General features: G+C 47.4%; 1 protein-coding gene across 1 annotated transcript; it reads left to right on the plus strand.

Moving 5' to 3' along the window:
* Positions 1-169: 169 nt before the first annotated feature.
* CRAT (carnitine O-acetyltransferase) lies at positions 170-17637 on the plus strand. Its single transcript, XM_075772208.1, is given in 16 exon segments — positions 170-413; positions 416-455; positions 2665-2767; positions 4152-4415; positions 4896-5014; positions 7237-7290; positions 8300-8465; positions 9054-9228; positions 9723-9901; positions 10939-11039; positions 11502-11621; positions 12118-12240; positions 12588-12723; positions 13199-13261; positions 13762-13899; positions 14471-17637. Coding segments are annotated over 16 exon segments (2124 nt in total). The 5' UTR covers positions 170-286; the 3' UTR covers positions 14687-17637.
* Positions 17638-19506: the final 1869 nt, after the last annotated feature.

Below are 19506 nucleotides of genomic sequence, written 5' to 3' on the forward strand. Positions count from 1 at the left end.
CCAGTGGCGTGGCCCCTCCCGGCCACCGTCGTGGCCTATGCCGCCATGTTTGTACGGGGCACGGCCTCCTCTGCCCACATAGGCGCGCGGGGCGGCCATGTTTGTGCGGGGCGCTGAGGCGTGAGGAGTAGGTGTACGCGTAGGGGAGAGGAGGCGCGCCTCGGCGAGCAGGAGGACTCTTCTCACCAACTCTCGGTGAAGGCAGCTGACAGAGGAACCGCTTCCCCGCTCCGATACCGGCCGCAGCGCTCTCTCCCCTTACAGCGGGACCTTGCCCTTTCCCAAGATGGCGGCGCGAGCTTCGCCCTGCTCCAAGATGGCAGTGGGGCGGCCACGCCCCCTGGCGGCCGAGAGGGGCGGCGGGGCGGCGGCGCCCGGTGTCGCCGGTGTCCTTGCGGCGGGCGGCGGCCGGGGGCAGGCGCGGAGCCATGCTGGCCTTCGTGGCGAGGGCTGTGGTAAGTGCCAGCCGCGCTCTGAGGGTGGGGGCGCCGCGGGGACACGGCGGGGGGGGGGCCTCCAGCGGGCCCGGGACGGGGTTAGATGGCGGCCGTGGTCGCGTCACCGGCCGGAGGGGCGACGGCGGGTCGGACGGGAAGGGACCGGTGGTGGCCCGGGGGTCCCGGTGATTTCCCCCGTGCCGGGCGGGTGGCATACGGCGCCCGGCCAGCCCCGGGACTCGACAACGGGCAGGAGCCGCCGGCGGTCAGCAGCGGCCTAGGCCCGGGCCCGGGCTACGGCCCCGCCGCAGGGGTGTCACGGGCTGGGTCTGCCGGTTCGAGCCGCCTGGAGGCGGTAGCAGGGGCAGGGGAGGAGGTGGCACCGCCAGGGAAGCCCACCCGGGCACCATCCGCGGCGCTGGGGCCGTCAGGGACCGGCACCGCTCCCTCCACCGGCTGCCCCTGGCCGGGCCCCGAGGGTCGTGGTGGGGGCACGCTGCCCGCGGCGCTTCTCTCCATCCCGTTTGCGTGGAGGGGTGGAAGGGCCTCGGCCACCAGCGGGGAGCCAGGAGAGCACAGCTCATGCCGGGTGGCACGCAGGGACGCTGCTGAATTAGTAAGTTACTCCTCCAAGCCAAGGTTTCCTCACGAACCTTGAGGCAGAGCGCGGTGGAGCCTTCACCAGAGCCGGCAGAGACGCAGGGCTTGCGGCTGGAAGGTGGGCGCTGGCCGTGGCCGGTCAGGGGTGAGGGAAGCCCAAAGCAGCAGCTACCTGTGGCTGCGGGCTTCGCCTTTAAAACATGCGTTTTCCTGTACACACAGCAGAGCCATCAGCCCCGCGCCTGGTGTTGGCAACTGTTTATATGACAGATCCCAGGGAGGAGGAGGCAGAGTGGGATGACAGGAGCTACGGGGGATTCACTCCCAGATGCTTTCTGAGGGGCCAGGCAGGGGCTGGTTGTCTCTGGGCTTGAGGGGGTCTCCAGCTTTTAATTTAAAATAAAAGAAAAAGACAAACCTCTGTCATCCGACACTAAACGTTGTGGCCGTGCTGGGAATCAGACACTGCTCTGAAATTCCTCCTGCCCCCTAGGCTGCAGGTGGATTTCCCACCAGCTTTGCAGGCTCTGGAAAAGGTCATCTGCTGTGCTGGAACGTGGCTCGGGAGCAATGCCAGCCCGTGAGCTGGCCGCGTCTGCACGCCCCGCGCTCTGCTGGTGTTCGTTTTCCCTGTTGCTTGTGGGGAAAGGTGGACATTTGCTCTGTGTGCTGCCAGCTGCCTCTTCTGTTCAGCTGCGATCGCTATTCCTCCTCCCACCAAATGCTTGAGTTTGACCTCAAAGCAACCAAGTAGAGGACATAAAAGAGGAAAGATACAAATGCACTCCACGTTTGAACATACAGTGTTTTCAATTAATTTGGTTTGGGATTTTTGCTGTTACCCCAGGGAAAATCTGAAACTGTTTGTTTGGAATCATCATACTTGATCTTAGCTATGTAGAAGACTGCACCTGTCTGCCCCTCAGTTGATTAGATAGACACGAAGGAGGGGATGCTGTTCCTTGGGACTGCACAGTTCCGTCATTGTCCTGTTGTTTTGGGTTTTTTTAAGGGTTGGCAACCCAGAACTTCCCAAAGTCTCAGCTTGCAATAATGACCACACATGCATGGGGCATGAGGGCAGTTATGATACCCCCTTTAGCCCCAGCCTGAATTTGCTCCCATCTCCAACTAATCCTACATCACCTACCGTGATGCTGACACCCTCTGGCCACCTTTGCAAAGGGACTAAATTCCCCCCCGCCTGCAGAAATGCCCCCTGCAGCTTGTCCCATCTGGTGACAGCCCATGGGACATCAACTGGGGTCCCTCCTGCCTGGCGTTCAGGCTTCCCTCACAATGGCCGCTGTAGTTTCACAGTCCAGGCAAAGGCTGAAGGAACAATGTCCCCAGCGCCTTCACTTCTGCCACGGCTGGAGGCTCAGAGCCATCAATCGGAGGGAGACCCTGTCCGCACAGTGTTGATTGGGAAGCACTGACCGGGCAATGCAGGGCTGACGGTCAGCGGCCGTGGGAGGGCTTCCCAGAAAGGCGCCTTCGTGGCAGTCAGTGCAACCTGATGGTCCGATTACCCCTGTCCTCTCCCAGGCCTGTGTCTGGCCTTGAACCCTCTGATCAGAGCAGTCACGTGGCAGTTTGCTAATGAGGTGACGCCCTGCATGGGCAGCACATTGTCAGGTGGAAGAGGAAACCGAGACAGGCCGAGGGAGAGGCTTACGATCTTTTCTGTCCTCCCAGCCATGGATAGGAAGCAGAAGCAAGCAGAGAAGGTACAGTATGCCCACACTGCCATGATTAACACCCTTCATTTCTTCCCAGCCCCGCTCTTCTTTCATGCTTCAGTCATTCCCCCTTCTCTTCTTTTTAACATTTCTTCTCCAAACCTTGATCCCATAGTTCTTGCCAGGTCCTGCAAAGACCATAGAGCATTCAGGGGCTCAGCACCATGCAGAGGCTTTGTCACCTTGCAGATTTAGCTCTTTTCTTTCTTCTTCTCTGTGCTTAACTCCTGGGAGGAGGTGGGGGGGGCCAGCTATTTTTCTCATTGCCTTGAAAATCAAAGGGCATGTTCTCACTGGCTTTGAATCCTCAGTACACTGAGGATGCAAAGTCCGGAGTCCTGTAGGAGAGTGTCTGATTCAGTAGATCCAATAGAGGGGGAGGAGCAGAGGGAATTGAAAACCTTTAGAGTACAATCTAAACATCTTCAAGCCAAAGAATGTCCAACCCTGTTCACCCAAGAGGATGTTGTTACTCTTTATGGGGAAAGCCGGCACGTTCATTTTCTGGTTATCATTTGGGTTTGCTCTGCTTCATTTCTCCACTCAGGGAAACGGTACAGTGCTTTCTAAGGCTTTCACTGCCCCATGACCCTGCCGGATCCCAGGAGCCTGCTGGCATCACCCACAATTTCCTGAACAGCTCTTGCTGTTCCCTCTCCAAAGGCTCCTGTAATTTGGCCAGTCCCGTACTGGTACAACCTGATAGAGGTTCTCTTAGTATAGCTGGGTCCTCCAGTGACTGGAAGGTTCACCAGCATAAAGGAGCAATTTCTCCAGGGCCTACAAGTCACAGCCAGTCCTTCCCTGGCCGTTGCTGGTGATGTACCATCCCCACCCAGTCAGAGAAAAGGCATTTTAATCCTGCTTATCTAAATTCTGCCTCCTCAAAGCCCAAAGAGTAGTTTAATTTAGCACAAAGGTTCTGTTTAACTTTCTAGCCTTACACTATGATAAGAAGTAAAGAAACAGTTTCTGACAGTAAGATGAATATTTCTTTCACAACTTACTTTCTTCCCGCTTACCACGGGATGGAATGATTTGAGCTTGTTGAACGCAAGGAGACTCTCAGCTGGAAGGTGCCCAGAGAGTGGGAGATGTATCATTATCCCGGCAGCATTTTCTCTGATGAGCTGAGAGTCAGTATGATGGGAGATCAAGTTTTCTTTTGCAGCTTTTCTGGATGGCCTACAACTGGCTCTGGTGCGCAGACAGACTCGCGCCTCGCATTTGCACTTTGTGTGCTCTGCTCACGTGCCGAGACATCTGTGTGCCCTCAGAGAGGTTGGGATGGAGACTCCCACGTCCAGGTTATTCACTACCTCGTGTACATTGGGGGGAAGTTTTGTCTCGACATTTGCTCTGTGCTTTGCAGGCCAGGCCCTACGGCCTGCTGAAGCCGACAGCTTTAGGCAAGATCCCAGGCAGATTCCAACTTCACCAGGAAGCATTGCCACATCTCCCCGTGCCGCCACTCCAGCAAACACTGGACCGCTACCTGCTGGCTCTGCAGCCCATCATCAGTGAGGAGGAGCTGCACCACACGCAGGAGCTGGTGGCAGAGTTCCGCAAGCCGGGAGGCGTCGGGGAGAGGCTGCAGAAAGGCCTGGAGAGAAGAGCCAAGAAAACGGAGAACTGGGTAGGTCAGGACTCTGGCCCCAGGCTCTGGTTAGGGAGGGTGGAGGTCTGACAGGCGCTTTTCCAATGTCCTGGCTGTATCCACTGGCACCTGTGGCTTTATGGCATCACTTCATGACCAGTCTGCTGCCACCCTCCCCGAGCTGTGCAAGCTCCTCACCAGGACTTGAGTGAGCTGGGAGATTTAGAGCAGAACAGGGAGTCGCTGACCCTGTCTGCGGCTGCTGAAGCCTCTAACCTGTTAGCATCACACAGCTGCCCCAAGAAGTTGAGGAAAACCCTCTGCTCAAGCCCTGCACCAAGAGCCCCCACTGCTTTTCTTAAATCCCCCTCTACCCTTCCATGTGCAAAGCACAAAACCCAAACAGTTGGTTTACGAAGTGCGGGACAGAGCTGGGGGCAGGATGCTGAGACCGTTGAGCCGGGCTTGGGTCAAACAGCAGCAGGTGCCGCGTCTGCATGTTGCCTTTCTCCATGCCAGCTCTCAGACTGGTGGCTGAAGACGGCTTACCTGGAGTATCGCCTGCCAGTTGTGGTCCACTCCAGCCCAGGTGTGGTTTTACCAAAACAGGATTTTCTGGATCGACAAGGTCAGCTCAGGTAAAGTCCTTTTCTACCTTCCCCTAGGTTCCAGATGGGTGAGCTATCCCTGTTGGACAGGGAGGAGGGTGTTGAGGCTGACTGAGAAAGGGAGTAGTTTTGATGTGGTCCCCAAGTTTGATAGCTGTCTGTGCTGTGCAAGAGGGCTGTACAGATAAGGAAAGGCTGCCAGGCTGTACGGAGACTCCTTGTTGCACCAGACTAAATCTTTTGTCAAGAGAGAAAACCAAAGAGTCCAGTGGGACTAAAAACGTAGCGTTTGGTCTTTGCTTTAGCACAGATCTTCATTTCACAGTGGCCACATCTCTGGCTGGAGGCATTGTGAGGCTATCTCTGACACACTAAAGACTACGAGGCACTAAGATTGTGTGTGCAGTTAAGGGAGGCATAAAAACTAGCCCAGGCATGTAAAGGAGACAGACCAATCAGAAATGTCTCTCGAGTTTGCTAGTTTCTAGGGATGGGGGAGCCTGCTGCACGGACTGTCATTTAGTCTGTTCCTGCAGGAGACTGTTCCCTATTCTGTCATTCCACTTGATTTAAGGTTTGGGAAACAACAGCGACCAGCCTCTCCACTCCAAGCTTTTCCTTGCAATCAAACCCTGCCATGTCCTCCCTTCCTTGTGATCTCGCTTTAATTTTTAACCACTGCTACGACTGTGCTAAATCCACCTGCAAAACTTTAGCATCGACCTTTATACAGAGTTACCTCTGCCACAGTTAACAATCATCCCTGCTCTGGCAGCTCAGAAGTACCAGCCAGGGAAGCAGTGAGGCTGAGAACAAATCCTCCCACTCCCTTGGACACACCTGGGCAGGGGTGCAGACAGTGAGCCTTCCAGGGACAGTGCAAGACTAGACAAATGTCTTTGAAGGCTCTTTCTTATATTATTCACTCTTAAGTTATCCAAACAGAAGATAAGATCTGGAGCACTACCAATGCCCCAACCAGTGGAATTGAAATCGAGCAGCTGCATGAAAATCTGAGCTCCCATGTCAAACACAATCTAAATGCACGTTTGTGTAGTTTGTGGCTGCAGAAAGAAGTTTGGCAGTATAGCTTGAGACTAAAGCTTCAGAAATTAGAAGGCAAGTTTAGAAAGCGGAAATCTCCATTCCTTAATCTGGCAACACTGCTGCCTGAAAACAAATCAACTAACCTCTGCCCTGTCTCCCCCTCAAGCCCTAAAACTCTGGTCCCAGGCTGTTTGCTCTCTGAAAGGAACGTAGGCTCTCTCAGTGCTGTTTCTCAGGGGTTTTACTTCCTCAGGTTTTGCAGTAAGGCTGGGAAATTTTCATTGAAAACTCCTTTGCAGGATGCCTTATTTGTTTAACAGCCCTTAGGTTCCTGAAGTTACATCCTTTGATCTTTACTAGGGATGGGTAGGCTGAGCATATCTAGATGACCCTGCCTGCAAATGCCAAATGCTCACAACACTTTCCAGCCTTTGAAGCTCAACTGACTGCAACTTCTTGTCACAGTGACCTCCTGCCTCCTTCCTCCCGTGCGTGGGTAGGAGCTCCCAGGTCAGAGGTGGCCAACTTGTCACTCCCAAGCTAAGCAGTTTGATGTGGCTTGTCACAGCTCCCTCCCTGCTGGGAGCTGGCATTGGCAGTGTTTATGTTGATCCTGGTAAACACAACACCTCAGTGTCAACACGCAGCATGCCTGCAGTTGCTTCAGATCCCACAATGCCAGAGGAGCACTCTTCAGAGTTGCGTTAGCAGCAAAACGTTCATCGGGTAGGAACTAAGTTGGCAGTGGTGAGTCTTGGATGCAAGGAGATACAGCTGTGCCTTGGCTTCAAACTCAGAGGTGGCCCCCTGGACAGGGAAGGGCAGAAATCCCCTTCTTGTTTTAACGCTAAGACTCAGAACTAGGAGGTGATAAAATCACAACACACCAGTAAAAAATTCTGCTGTTAGAGGGTCATTTATGCATCCAGACTGGACCCTACCTTCTTGAAAGTTGTCCAGAGTTCCTTGGTTATACAGTAAGGCACACAAAAAGAGTGCCATGCGGTAGGACTATCCAGCAATCTCAAATCACAACCGCAGAGTGGCTGTGTCAACTAACCAGAGATGAGCACATCAGGGGCTTGGCAGAAAGGGTGAACTTTCTAAGGAGCAGAGAGAAGCGCTGCTAGCCCTCCCCAGCTAGTTCCTCAGCCCCAGATATTCTTTGTTTGAATCTCAACTTGTTACATTTGGTATTTTTCCAGGTTTGCTGCCAGGCTGATCGAGGGTATCCTGGATTTCAAGGCCATGATTGACAAGTGAGTTAGTGACCTTTCTGACTTCTCAGGTGTTCCTTGCTGTCACAGAGAGGCTGAGCCTAGTCAATAAATCTCCCTTCCAAATAGAAAGGCAAGAGAAGACAGCACATATTTGAAAAAAGATATTGTAATCAACATTGCTGCTCACTGCCAAGGTCACCACCACTAGAAAAAAAACAAATTTACTTTTCTTTCTTCATATTCTTTGTTTACCTTAATACTTTCATTGGCACATGTACGTGTTTAGAGAGAGGGAGCCTGACAGTCCTGTGGAACTACATACTTTTGTTTGTGCACAGAACAAGTTACAGCTCAGGCAGCAGGAATTTGTTTCTCTCCTTTTGGGTTTCTGGTGTTTCTCATCTCCCAGCTAGATAGGATGAGCTCTAGAGAAACTTGTTTCTCCCTACCCCTTTCCGTCCGATCACCAACAAACCTCTGCTAATCATGCCTTATTTATATTCCAAAAATATGTTTACCAACATCACACATTTACATCCAAATTCAGACAAGGCTCAGGGCCAACTGTGAGAAGGGTAGTTGGAATACAACTGCTCAGATGATTGAGTCCCAGTCTAGTTCGTAGCACATTAGATGCTTACCACTCAAAATTACAGTCCAAAATCTCTTTCTGCCATTTCAATGGAAACGATACATTTCCCAGTATATTGTGCCCTGCGTTCTTCTCTGCAGACAGCATGGTGCATGCTAAGCTATGTAGTATAGGTCCAGAGATCCATTTCTCTGGTGTTAGAGAGGGTAGTGGTTTTCCCCTTCCCAAATGAAAGGTCAGCAAACAGACATTTTTCTAGCCCCTACTAAGAAAACTGGTAGGAATGGGGAAGGATGGGCCCTTTTTTATAGCGCCAGCACCAACACATTTAGGTCTTGCTGGAGTGAGTGGGAGCAGCTGCATGGCTGAGCCTGTGCCCATCTTGTGTGGGGAGTGCAGGTCACCTCGCTGATCTGTTTTTCTCTCCCCCTTCCTCCTTACCTGCTGTGTCTCCAGTGAGACCCTCCCAGTGGAGTACATGGGTGGGAAGCCCCTCTGCATGAACCAGTACTACCAGATCCTCTCATCCTGCCGCATTCCTGGGCCTAAGCGGGACTCCATTGTCAACTATGCCAAAGGCAAAAAGCAGTCCAGACACATCACAGTGGTTCACAACTTTCAGGTACGGCAGCTCCTGAGGTTTCGAGGAGGTTCATTTAGATGCAGGTGTCCCTTTCAGCTAGCTATGGTCCATAGGAAAGGGAACAGCAGTCTCTGCCCACGAGGTTTGCCTCACCAGGGATTCATTCCTGCTTCCTTTATCGCCTTTGGCTTTAGTTGGCCAACAGCTGGGATTACTACGTGTGAGTTACAGACTACGAGGCAGAAAAAAGCTCTCTTCCTCCGTTTCTTGTCCCTGCAATTCCTGTCTCTAAAAGCCCAGAGATCATGTCTGGAATTGGAAATTGCAAGTGGAAATTGGTAACAAACGCTACCACCACAGCTAAGTCTCAGAAATAGGAACTCCTCGTGTGTTTTGGCCCTCATTACCATGGTTTCTGAGCTGCTTAAAACCTAAACTATTTATGCCCTGCAAGGGAAGTTGGACTTGGGTCTCAATTCTGAGCATCCTTCAAAGGTCTGCTTACAAGTAGAGTTCTTAGGTCAGGTCTTACGTCCTCAAAGCGGCTGTTCCCTGTTTCTGGGGCTGGACAATTAAGATTTGCTCTCATGTTCTGTCTCTGTCCTTGTCTGCTCTTCTCACCTTCAGTTCTTTGAGCTGGATGTTTACAACAGTGATGGAAGTCCCCTTACCACTGACCAGCTCTTCATTCAGCTGGAGAAGATATGGAACACCTCTCTCCAAACAAACAAAGAACCTATTGGGATCCTCACTACCAACCACCGAAACAGCTGGGCAAAAGCCTACAACAACCTTCTGAAAGGTCTGTAGAGCCCCTAACATGCTGGTGCTAACAACTACCATGAATGCTTGATCTACCAACCTCACTGCTGTGCTCTGCTCAGCTCTTTCCTTTGGAAGCTTGTTCCATATGGATAACCTGAGCTTTTTACCTCAAAGAAGCAACTTGATTTCATTGCAAAGTATTGTTATTTCTAGTTTGGAAGGTACGCAGGTGAAGTCTGAAGCTTGGTTTGTTAGACCTGAAATCCTATAGTTTGTTGTCTTGCAAATGGGTGGGATGTCATAACCGTGAAAAAAAGGAAGGTGAATGCAGCATGCTCACATCAGTAACAAGCCAGCTGGCTACAATTTTAATAACTGCATACACCCCTAAATGACCAGTATTGCATTGAGGTACGATGGGAATCCAACACTGGGTCCTTCAAACCTGCTCTTCCAAATTTCAATCTTCCTCCAATTAAAATGCAGGTTTTTCCACGCCCCTTACTTATTTGCTGTTCATTTCTCTCCCAGATAAGACCAACAAGGAATCTGTGCGAACAATTGAGAAAAGCATTTGCACTGTCTGCCTCGATGCGCCTATGCCACGGGTGTCTGAGGACATATACAAGAGCCGTGTGGCCGCTCAGATGCTGCATGGTGGAGGCAGTCGCTGGAACAGTGGGAACCGATGGTTTGACAAAACCCTTCAAGTAAGTGCTGGTCATCTAGAGATACTGAAGACATGGGTCTGGAGGAGGTCTTCTTCCTGAGGCTACAAAGGTCCAAGAAATCCCAGAATCCTTTTGCAGGAAAGTTTTCTTCATATCAAGAGTGGAGAAATAAAGGAGACAAGGTGTGGTGGCTGACAGTAAGAGATCCTATGGTTTCCCTTGCAGTCACCACAGGCACTCATTCCTGCCTCAGGGACTTTTGCCTCTTTTACTGCCTCTGCCCACGCTTATTCAGCGTAGCACTTCTTTGTGTTCCTTGTAAATCAATTTTCTGCCTGCAGTGAACAATGCCTCATCTGCTTGGACGCAGCCCAAACATAGGGAGGTCTGTTCCTTGTATCTCCCCTAGGCTTGTCACTTTTCCTGTTTCTGCCAGAAGATGCCCAATGGCTTTTTTTGTTTTGCTTTTTCAAACATCAGCTGCCATCCCACAGCATTCCTCTGATCTCTTCTCCATTCAGTCTTGTCAAGAGCCTTCAACAGCAGCTGCTATTCAAGCTTCTCCTTCATTAGTTGGTATATCCTGGCTGGTGGATAGTAGCAACAGTGCTTTAAAAGATTCTTCTCCTATCTGCTCAGCTCTTCATAATGTTTCCAGCTACTTTATTCCTATTTGGAACTCTTCATCGATGGGATAAAGCTTAGATGTTCCAGCTAATTGAAAAGTAAGGGTAAGCCAGCACATGGTGATATATTCCTGTATTACATGCGCTAAGTAAATCAAACCCATTGAACCACTCTGTATTGCCAGGACAGTGAACACACTGCTGTATCAGGCAAACTTGTGCAGTTAATCTTGCAAAACTCTAAGTTCTGTCAGATCTTCTAGGCTTGCTGAAAGACTTCTGTTGCTGTTCTGCCAAATGAGACTGTTGTGTTACCTTCCCAGCGTGCAAGGATAGGATCACTGTCTATTCTGATACGCAGCAGCAAGATACTAAGATCTCTCTAGAGAGCTCCTGCTTTGCACACTGGGTGTTGGTCTTCAACACTATGCTCTTGCGTTTCCCTCGTAGTTCATCATTGCTGAAGATGGCTCCTGTGGTCTTGTATACGAACACGCTCCCTCAGAGGGCCCACCCATTGTTGCTCTTCTGGATCACATCGTGGAGTATACGTGAGTCCTGCCTCCTCTGTTGTTCCTCAGCTTTGGAGATAGGTTTTAAACCATCTGCTCCCCAAGACCATGCCTCTTCACAGTGCACACCCTAGGAATTTGTTCTGAGGAAGGGTAGTGGTATGCTGATTAGGTACTGCAGTTCTTGTATTTGTAATGAGAATTGAGCAGCCAAGCTACTCTGGTAAGTTTTGCTACTGCTGCCATTCTCAGGGAAATGCACTGTTCAGAGTTAACAGGACTTTTGCCTAGGAGAGGTGTTTCTTTTGGTCAGAAGGCACAGAAAACATTTCATTCATACCGTTCAAAAACACTGTCATGGCACTGAAGAATTTTTCAGCCTTTGACTAGTGTCACAAGGTGTTAGGGAAAAATCTCCTGTGCGTTTCTACCCGGGCTCTGGTGCGCTTAGCTGAGCCTCATGTTAAAGGTCTGGTTAAACACAATCATTTCTCTATGCAGGAAGAGACCTGAGCTGGTAAGATCACCCATGATTCCTCTGCCAATGCCCAAAAAGCTGCGGTTTAACATCACCCCAGAAATCAAGAATGACATAGAGAAGGCAAAGCAGAACCTCAACATGTAAGTACAAGGCAGCGGACAGGTCTGGTGAGTGACTAATTCACATCCCCCTTTGGAACGTACCAGTGGTTTAAATGAGGCTTCCACCGCTGCAGCCAGGGAGTTTTCCCAGTGACTTCCTGTGTCAAGAACATTGAACCTGGCTGAAAAGCACACTAAAGCCACCTGCCAGGAATCAGGTCAGGGCATAACTGCTGATCCATCCCACTTCACTGAGAAAGAGCAAGGCTCTACTGGATCTAACTAGGGATTCTAGAGCATACATACACATGCATGCACCCATCTAACCTGGTGAAGATTTTCAGTAGTGGCCAAAAAACCTCAGCTCCACAGTGCTGCCCAAACAAGTCTGCATGTGACTGATCTCTCTCTATCCATGTGTAGATCAGACCCAAATAGCCTGTTCTCTCTGAGCCTCACGAAAGCAAAGCCCATACCTTTATGTTACAAGAACAAGCAACAGGCAAAAGAACACTTCCTCTTTCTTTCCTTGCAGAATGGTTGAAGACCTGGATGTCAAAGTCATGGTCTTTCATCAATTTGGGAAAACCTTCCCCAAGTCAGAGAAGATAAGTCCCGACGCTTTTATCCAGCTAGCCTTGCAGCTAGCATATTACAGGTAAGACCACCAATAGGTAGCTTCTCGGCATCCTCACCATTGGACTCAAATAGTGAACTTGATAAAGGTGGCACAGACAAGTCTCTGGCAGGCTGCTGTGGCCTGTTTACTAAGTCCCATGTTTTACCTGTGCACTGGGGTTGAACAGCAACTGTCACTTGTGGCAGCTGCCAAACAACAGGTGAGATTAACCCCTCTGTGTGTGTACAGTCGTAGTAAGGAAGCATCAGAGATCAGCTGTCAATGGGACTCACTCACATAAAATCTTCCCCTCAGTTCTTCTGCTTCACAAGAGGCCATTCCTTTCAGGAAAACTCACTTCTGTGACTTTCTTCTCCATCTTCCAGGATGTACGGCCACGCCTGCGCCACATATGAGAGTGCATCGCTAAGGATGTTCCGCCTGGGCCGCACAGACACTATCCGCTCCACTTCTGTGGATTCTCTTAAGTTTGTGCAATCAATGGACAGCCCTGACAAATCGGTGAGGATCTCAGAAGTGGAGCGAAAGGACTCCTCTCCAGAAAAAGGGGAAAGGTGCTTATTTGGCTAACCCTTCATCAGCTGGTTTCAGCTAAGCAGAACTGCACCCAATATGAGGTTGAGCTAAAACACAGCATGGAGTATATAGTTACACACTTTGGGTTTCACTTGGCTTTCTTTTCACATGTATTGAAAGCCTGGGAAACCACATTGAACATTTCTAATCCCACCAAAAAGAAAGATGTCCCTTCTAAAAGTCTGTTTAGCTACTCAAACTAAGTTCTGCTACTGATGGAGAACTTCATTCAGAATGAAGGCAGCCAAACAAAATTATTTAAGAATTAAATCTAGTAAATCTAAAAATTAGTCTAGTATAGACACACAAGGCAGAAATGCCCTCCATTCTAGAGGAACAGCCAAAATGAGGTTTTCCATTCTGCAGAAAAGCTGTTACAGACAGATCTGTGTGTTCTCAGGACCAGGAGAAAGCAGACTTGCTGAGAAGAGCTACCCAGGCCCACAGGGAATACACTGATATGGTGAGTGCCCTCTCTGCAGCTAGAACTGGGTTTTTCCATAGCAAATGAGGGTTCTGGTGAAAGACGAGACCTTAAGAGTTTTTTCTGCGATGTGGCCGCTGTTGCATAGGTCTAACTCTGATCCGACAGTGCTCTAGGCCACGGACTGAACACTTTCTCTCTAGCTAGTGGTTCAAGTGTCCCTTGTGACTGACCTAAAGGCGAGAATCAAATATGAAACAGCTTCACTTCTCACTGTCATTGTTGCTGACAAACGTTGCATGAGGACCCCTTAAACCAGAGGGAGCCCAGAGGCAGGAACTGTAATGCTGGTTCCACTGGTGTGTTTAATTTCACAGTTCTTACAAACAAGACTATTGGTCCTAAAGGCAAGATCTAGTTTCCTTCTAACTTTAAATATGTAGAGATTTTTAGACGCGTTTTCTTTAACCCAAAGCAGCTGATAGTTTCGCTCGCTTGCCTGCTAAGACAGGCTCTCATCTAGTCTTCCTTCCTTACAGGCAATTAGGGGCAATGCAATAGACCGCCACCTCTTAGGCTTGAAGCTTCAAGCTATTGAGGACCTAGTGAGCATGCCTGAACTGTTCATGGACACGGCGTATGCTGTCGCAATGCACTTCAATCTCTCGACCAGCCAGGTAGGACTCATCTGAGCAAAGACAGATGTGTGCTCTCTTTCTTTTCATTGCCTTATCTTCTCCACATTTCTCCTTCATTCCCTTCTGTTAGAAGCTGATCTTCACTAGGGGACAGAAGTTTTTAAGCCTGCTACCAATCCCATAAAGCTGCAGATCTGATCTTACAGCTGCCACAGTCCCTCTCAACCCTGTAAAACACTAGGACAACCAAAGCCAAGATCACCAGAAGTGTGGTGTCTAAATGCAAGTGGTATCAGTTGACTTCAGCTGCCAGAATAGCTTTATATTCATATGCTGTACTGCAGTTCTTACTGATACAGTTCTGCTTGTGAGTTATTACAAGCTTATCTTGGGGAGAAGTACTCCTTTGCAAACGCATAGGAAAACATGTTGCTACCAAGTGGTAGGATCCAGCATGCGTATGGCAGTAGGTGGGTCTGACCAAAAAGGCCCTCTTTTAGAGCATTTTCATGAGACAGCAGTTTCTTTTACTATTGACAGAGCTGTTAGCATTTGATGGCTACATTTCTCTCTGACTGGTTAGAAGTTTTTAATCACATTGTCTCCACAGGTCCCAGCAAAGACAGACTGCGTGATGTGTTTTGGTCCCGTGGTTCCAGATGGCTATGGAATCTGTTACAACCCTATGGATGAACACATCAATTTTGCAATTTCAGCCTTTAACAGCTGTGCCGACACAAATGCAGCCCGCATGGCACACTATCTTGAGAAAGCACTGCTAGACATGAGGATCTTGCTCCAGTCCACTCCCAAATCCAAACTGTAAGAGGCAAACGTGATGCAAAACCCCCAACGAAAGGGACTATCCCTCATGCACTGAAGTTCCCAGTTCCTCGGAAAATGATTGAGAGGATGGCTTCCCCTGACTGGAGCCTAGGAAGGCATCTACCACTTGTTTTCAGCATGAGATTACAGAATGGTCATCTGCAGATATTAGACTCTGTAGCAAGAGGAAACATTGTCTTAAGCCAAAGTACAACTGACTGGTCCTCTCCCATCAACGCAAAGTGCACCTTCCTGTCCTCAAAGAGGACTGAAATAGGGTTTTTATGGAATTTACTGTCAAGGAATATAGAAAGCACAGTCTTTACCAGTATCTAAATCCATTTGGTGAGGAAGGTAGTTCTTCTCCAGGAAAAGCAAGGAATGTTTATTATATGATGGAACTACTGTAAGACCAAGTCTTTTGCAACATCTTTCAAACTTGACTGAAGATTTTTCTGCTGCTCCAGCAAAATGTCACCATTGAACTTTGGCAAGGGGAGAAAGAAGTTCTTAAGTCAGAGCAGATCCAGTCTTGTTAGAGTGCGCTGCACTACTTATCCCAGGCACTCCAACAATTACATGCTTTACAGGCCTGGGAATGTTCCCTTCCCCTCGGACGATGCTGGGATCTCCTTTCTGTTGCACTGACCCTATTAACAACAGAATATCATTTGCTACAAACAAAGGTGTTGTTGTTCTGGGCTTCTTGTTAAGCTTGCTGTTGTGGTCCTAAGCTATGGATCTTTAGGCTAAGCATAAAGCTTTTTCCCCACTAAACTTCTAACATCTGCAGAGATGAGAAGGGATTGCCTATGCATTTAGCAGGACACTTGCTTCCTTGTACCCTTCTTTGGAATTAAGAAAAAGATGCTGACTTTCTGTTTACTAGCCAGAAGGCCACATGCCTAGTCTCCTTCAGGACACACGTGTTAACTCGATCTGGTTTTATACCTTGCTTTCAGAAACAACAGATTTGTTCGTAATGCATTATGCATAAGTTGTGGACAAATAAGAATCACAAACTCCAGAACATACTTCTGTTTCTGGCCCACAGAGTTCAAATCTGTTAGAGCCAAAAGGAAAAACAGCTGCATAATCACCCTTCTTGCACATCCCTCTGCTTTAACAAGGTAGAACATCTTGAAATGCTGGAAGAAAGCTGAGAACACACAGGCACTGTAGACGTTTGTGTGCTGTGGCAGCCATTGTTCCTGAAGTAACAGTACAGCACCTTTTCTTTTCTTACTGCAATGTTATTCACATTTGTGCCAGCTCTATTCTGTGAATGATCTCGTAGTCTTTTCATGTTCAGTTGACACGCTTGAGACAGTAAAAGATTTTATATAAAACATTAACATACAATTGTAGCATAGAAGTTTTCGTAAGCAGAATTCCAAGCTCCTGACTATACTTTTATTTAGTAAAACCATATGGTAATGAAGAATTCTAGTGCTATTTCTGCAACAGGAATTTAATATTTAAATTGCACACCCTTCAAGATGTGGCTGCTGGGACATCACCATAAACAAGAAGCATTAGGAGTCTGATGGCCTGTTTTAACAGGGAAATATTTGATCATAATTGCTACTTTTCTGATCATAGAAGAGCAAGGGACATGATCAAAGTGCCTTGGTGAACATCTGTGAAGAAATTTGCACTAAGCCTGTTTAAAGTAAAAGAAAAAAAATCATTCTGATTTTTGAAAGATACAAGCCAACACTACTGCATTTTTTCCTAAAAGGATGTTATTTCAAGACTTCTATCTTATACCTAAATAAACCTTAAAAAGGAAAATTTAACTGACTCACCTGCACAGCCAGTGATTGTATCAACTGCCACTTTCACATCATCTACATAGATTTAGTTGATCTTTTAGAAGAATCCTGAATGGAGTGAGATAGTCTAAAAAAATAACCAATAGGAGCACTGCAAACCTGCAAGCACACATCCCTGCTCTGTTGACTCTTCTGTATGAATTAGACTGAAAACTGCACAAGGATACTCAGTATTATCAAAGCGTAAGTGATTGTGTAAATACTACATAAAAGACCAAACCTCGCTGGAATAACATCTGGATTTATGGAGCTTTTTACATTGAAAAAAATATTCCGTTTGCCAAAGTAATCCTCCCCCTGTACTGAATCAACCTCTGTTGCTAGGGGATGAGTTAATTTTCCCTGTCTGCAATGCCTTCAACCACTGACGCTACAGTATTGCCGCTTAAGTATTTGAGACTGGCCATTTTCTACTTCTGGCTCAAAGGGTAAGGCTCTCACAGGAAAGTGCCTATTAAAGATTAAGCAGAAGTATGTGCTGCTGTGACTGTATCTCAGAAGACAGGATTGATCTATTCTGGATCTAAATCTGGATATCCCAATAGCTTCAGCAGAGTACAGCTGCAAGAAGCAAGACTATCCTGAAAGAGATACAAGATGCATAAACCAGTTAATATATCCTTAATGAAATATGGAGCTGAAATTCAGATGAATTAAGCTGATTTTTGAAGTGCTTGAAAGGACACTGAAATAATTACAAGCTTTTTCCTTTAGTCTTTTCTTATTGTACAAGTTCCAAAATGTGATGTGCTCCTGATTCGTACATTCTTGATTTTTTCAGTGTCAACTTACTAAATACTATTCTCTTCCCTGTTTCTGACTGTCTGATTGTTTTATCAAGAGATGTTCATTGTCTTAAAGGCACATTAAGTACAAGAAACTTAAGTTCCAGAAAAACTACTGATTTGGAACAAATAATTTAAGAAATTCATAGACTGAAAATATTCAGATAACTCTTGGGGTATGAGTGCAATTTATGACACAGCCTGGTAGTGTTGCATGCTTTGCTGGTTAGCTGTGTTAAATACTGTTTCAGTAGTGTAATCCATGTCATGCAAAGTTTTGAAATGTTCTTTGAATAAAATAAAACATAATAAACAGCTAAGTGCTACAAGAAGGCTTAAATCTCCTTAGAAACTGCAGGTGGTGTGTAACTACCCTTATGGGAGGATGTTTGTGTGGGGACAGCAAGAACAGCGAACCACAGCATTCTGTCACCTTCCTTTTATTGTCTTAGTATCTCCATCCAGCCCCCTCAAGTCCAGGGGAGGAACAGAAAGCATCTGCTTGCAAAGCCACATATTCCAAAGAAAATATTCCATTTCGGAAAACTAGTGGCAGGAGACTTCATACAAGTGTGGGATAGTAAGGCAGAGCTCAAATCTTTTTCCTGCACAGCACCATTTAGTGAAGAAAATCCATGGGATCACTAAGGAATTTCCACTATATCAAGTATTGCAAAGATTTCTGGAAAGGTACAGCAAAAGTAGGCAGAAGATGCAGATTACAAACAACTCACAGAGGAGAGTTTATTACAGTGTCTTACAAGAGCTCTTCTTCTTTTCCCTTATGCCTAAGAATTACTGTAGAAAGCTTGGGTTTGAAGGCAACATGAAGCACAACAACTTTTTACACTATGCCGCTCTCCATGAGGAGATGAAACTTCTTCCCTATGCTCTAGTTCTCAATAGGTGCTTCCACATGTAGTTTTTCCAGCAGTCTGCCGTAACAGCTTGGGAAGCTAGGGAAGTGCTAGCCACTCTTGAAACAACCCCCTCTTTCACCCTTGTCCTTAGGGAAGAGAGTTGTGGTCTCTCTTCTGGCTTTGTAAGTTAACTTACAAGAGATAGAGCAAAATAAATGGTTTTCCAAAAAATAAGGGATTAGTACAGTACCAGCTTTCAAACTGAAATGTATAGTACTGCCATGTCCCATGGCCTATCTGATGTCCTGTCTCATATTAGTAGAGCTGTTCTAAGTCAGATCAAGTGTCCTTGTGAAAGCTGCAAGATGCCTCTTTATTCTGACGCACCTTCAAAGCGGATCCAGTGCTTGGGTCTTTCAAATGTCAACAGGATTGCTCATGTTATGTAAATACTAAACAGTTCTTAAAAAAGATATATATATTTGCTGTAACAACTGGAAACATTTAGTTTACTAACCATAGCTACTTAAACACAGAAATTCAAAACAACCTTCATTCCTCATCTCCTGGACCAGGATCACTGCTTTCTGCAGTTAACACTCTGGTTGTCCAACAGTTTCTACAGCAGCTCCCACTCCATACAAACACACAAACTCCTATGGCAACAGGCACAGATGAAAACTTAAAAAAATGAAAATAATCAAAATGAACAGAAACACATCTCACTTCAAGGAGCTTTATAATGCAGGAGTCTGATTAAAGTGGAGATAGTAAAACAGGCAGCAAGACCGAGATGTGACAGTCATTTTACCTCTGCTCACATGACTGCATCGAAGGCACACTGATGACCAGTTCAGAAGCTGTCCTTTATCTGTGAAAGTTCAAGTCAATTGTGCTTTGAATAAATACTTCTCTGTAGTTACACTTGAACTGCTGCATTATATACTAGAAATACAGAAAGTGTCCATGCACAGCCCTGAAGCACTTTGAGTATAGCCCTTGCCAGGTTAACTCATGGATCACAGAAGTTGTAGGCATCACCAGCACACACAGATGGCAGGCACACTCCCACAGAGAGACAGCACCCAGAGAGCTGACTGGCCAAACGAAGAATCAGAATGGAAGAAGGATGGAAAGTGAAACTTGCTTGTAGGAGTTCAGCATTCAAGGTTACTACTGCAGAACCCCAACCAAGTTGCTGTAGTAACTGGTAGCGGTCTCTGCTAGGATAAGCTCACTACTTGAGTTCACGGCTGGATTCTAAACAGGACTCTTCCAGAAATAATTCAGACAGCAGCTGAGCTAGTTATCAGTCATTTGCATCATTATTCATTTATAGTT

Source organism: Balearica regulorum, chromosome 20 (assembly GCF_011004875.1).
Source record: "Balearica regulorum gibbericeps isolate bBalReg1 chromosome 20, bBalReg1.pri, whole genome shotgun sequence".
NCBI classification, from domain to species: Eukaryota; Metazoa; Chordata; class Aves; order Gruiformes; family Gruidae; genus Balearica; species Balearica regulorum.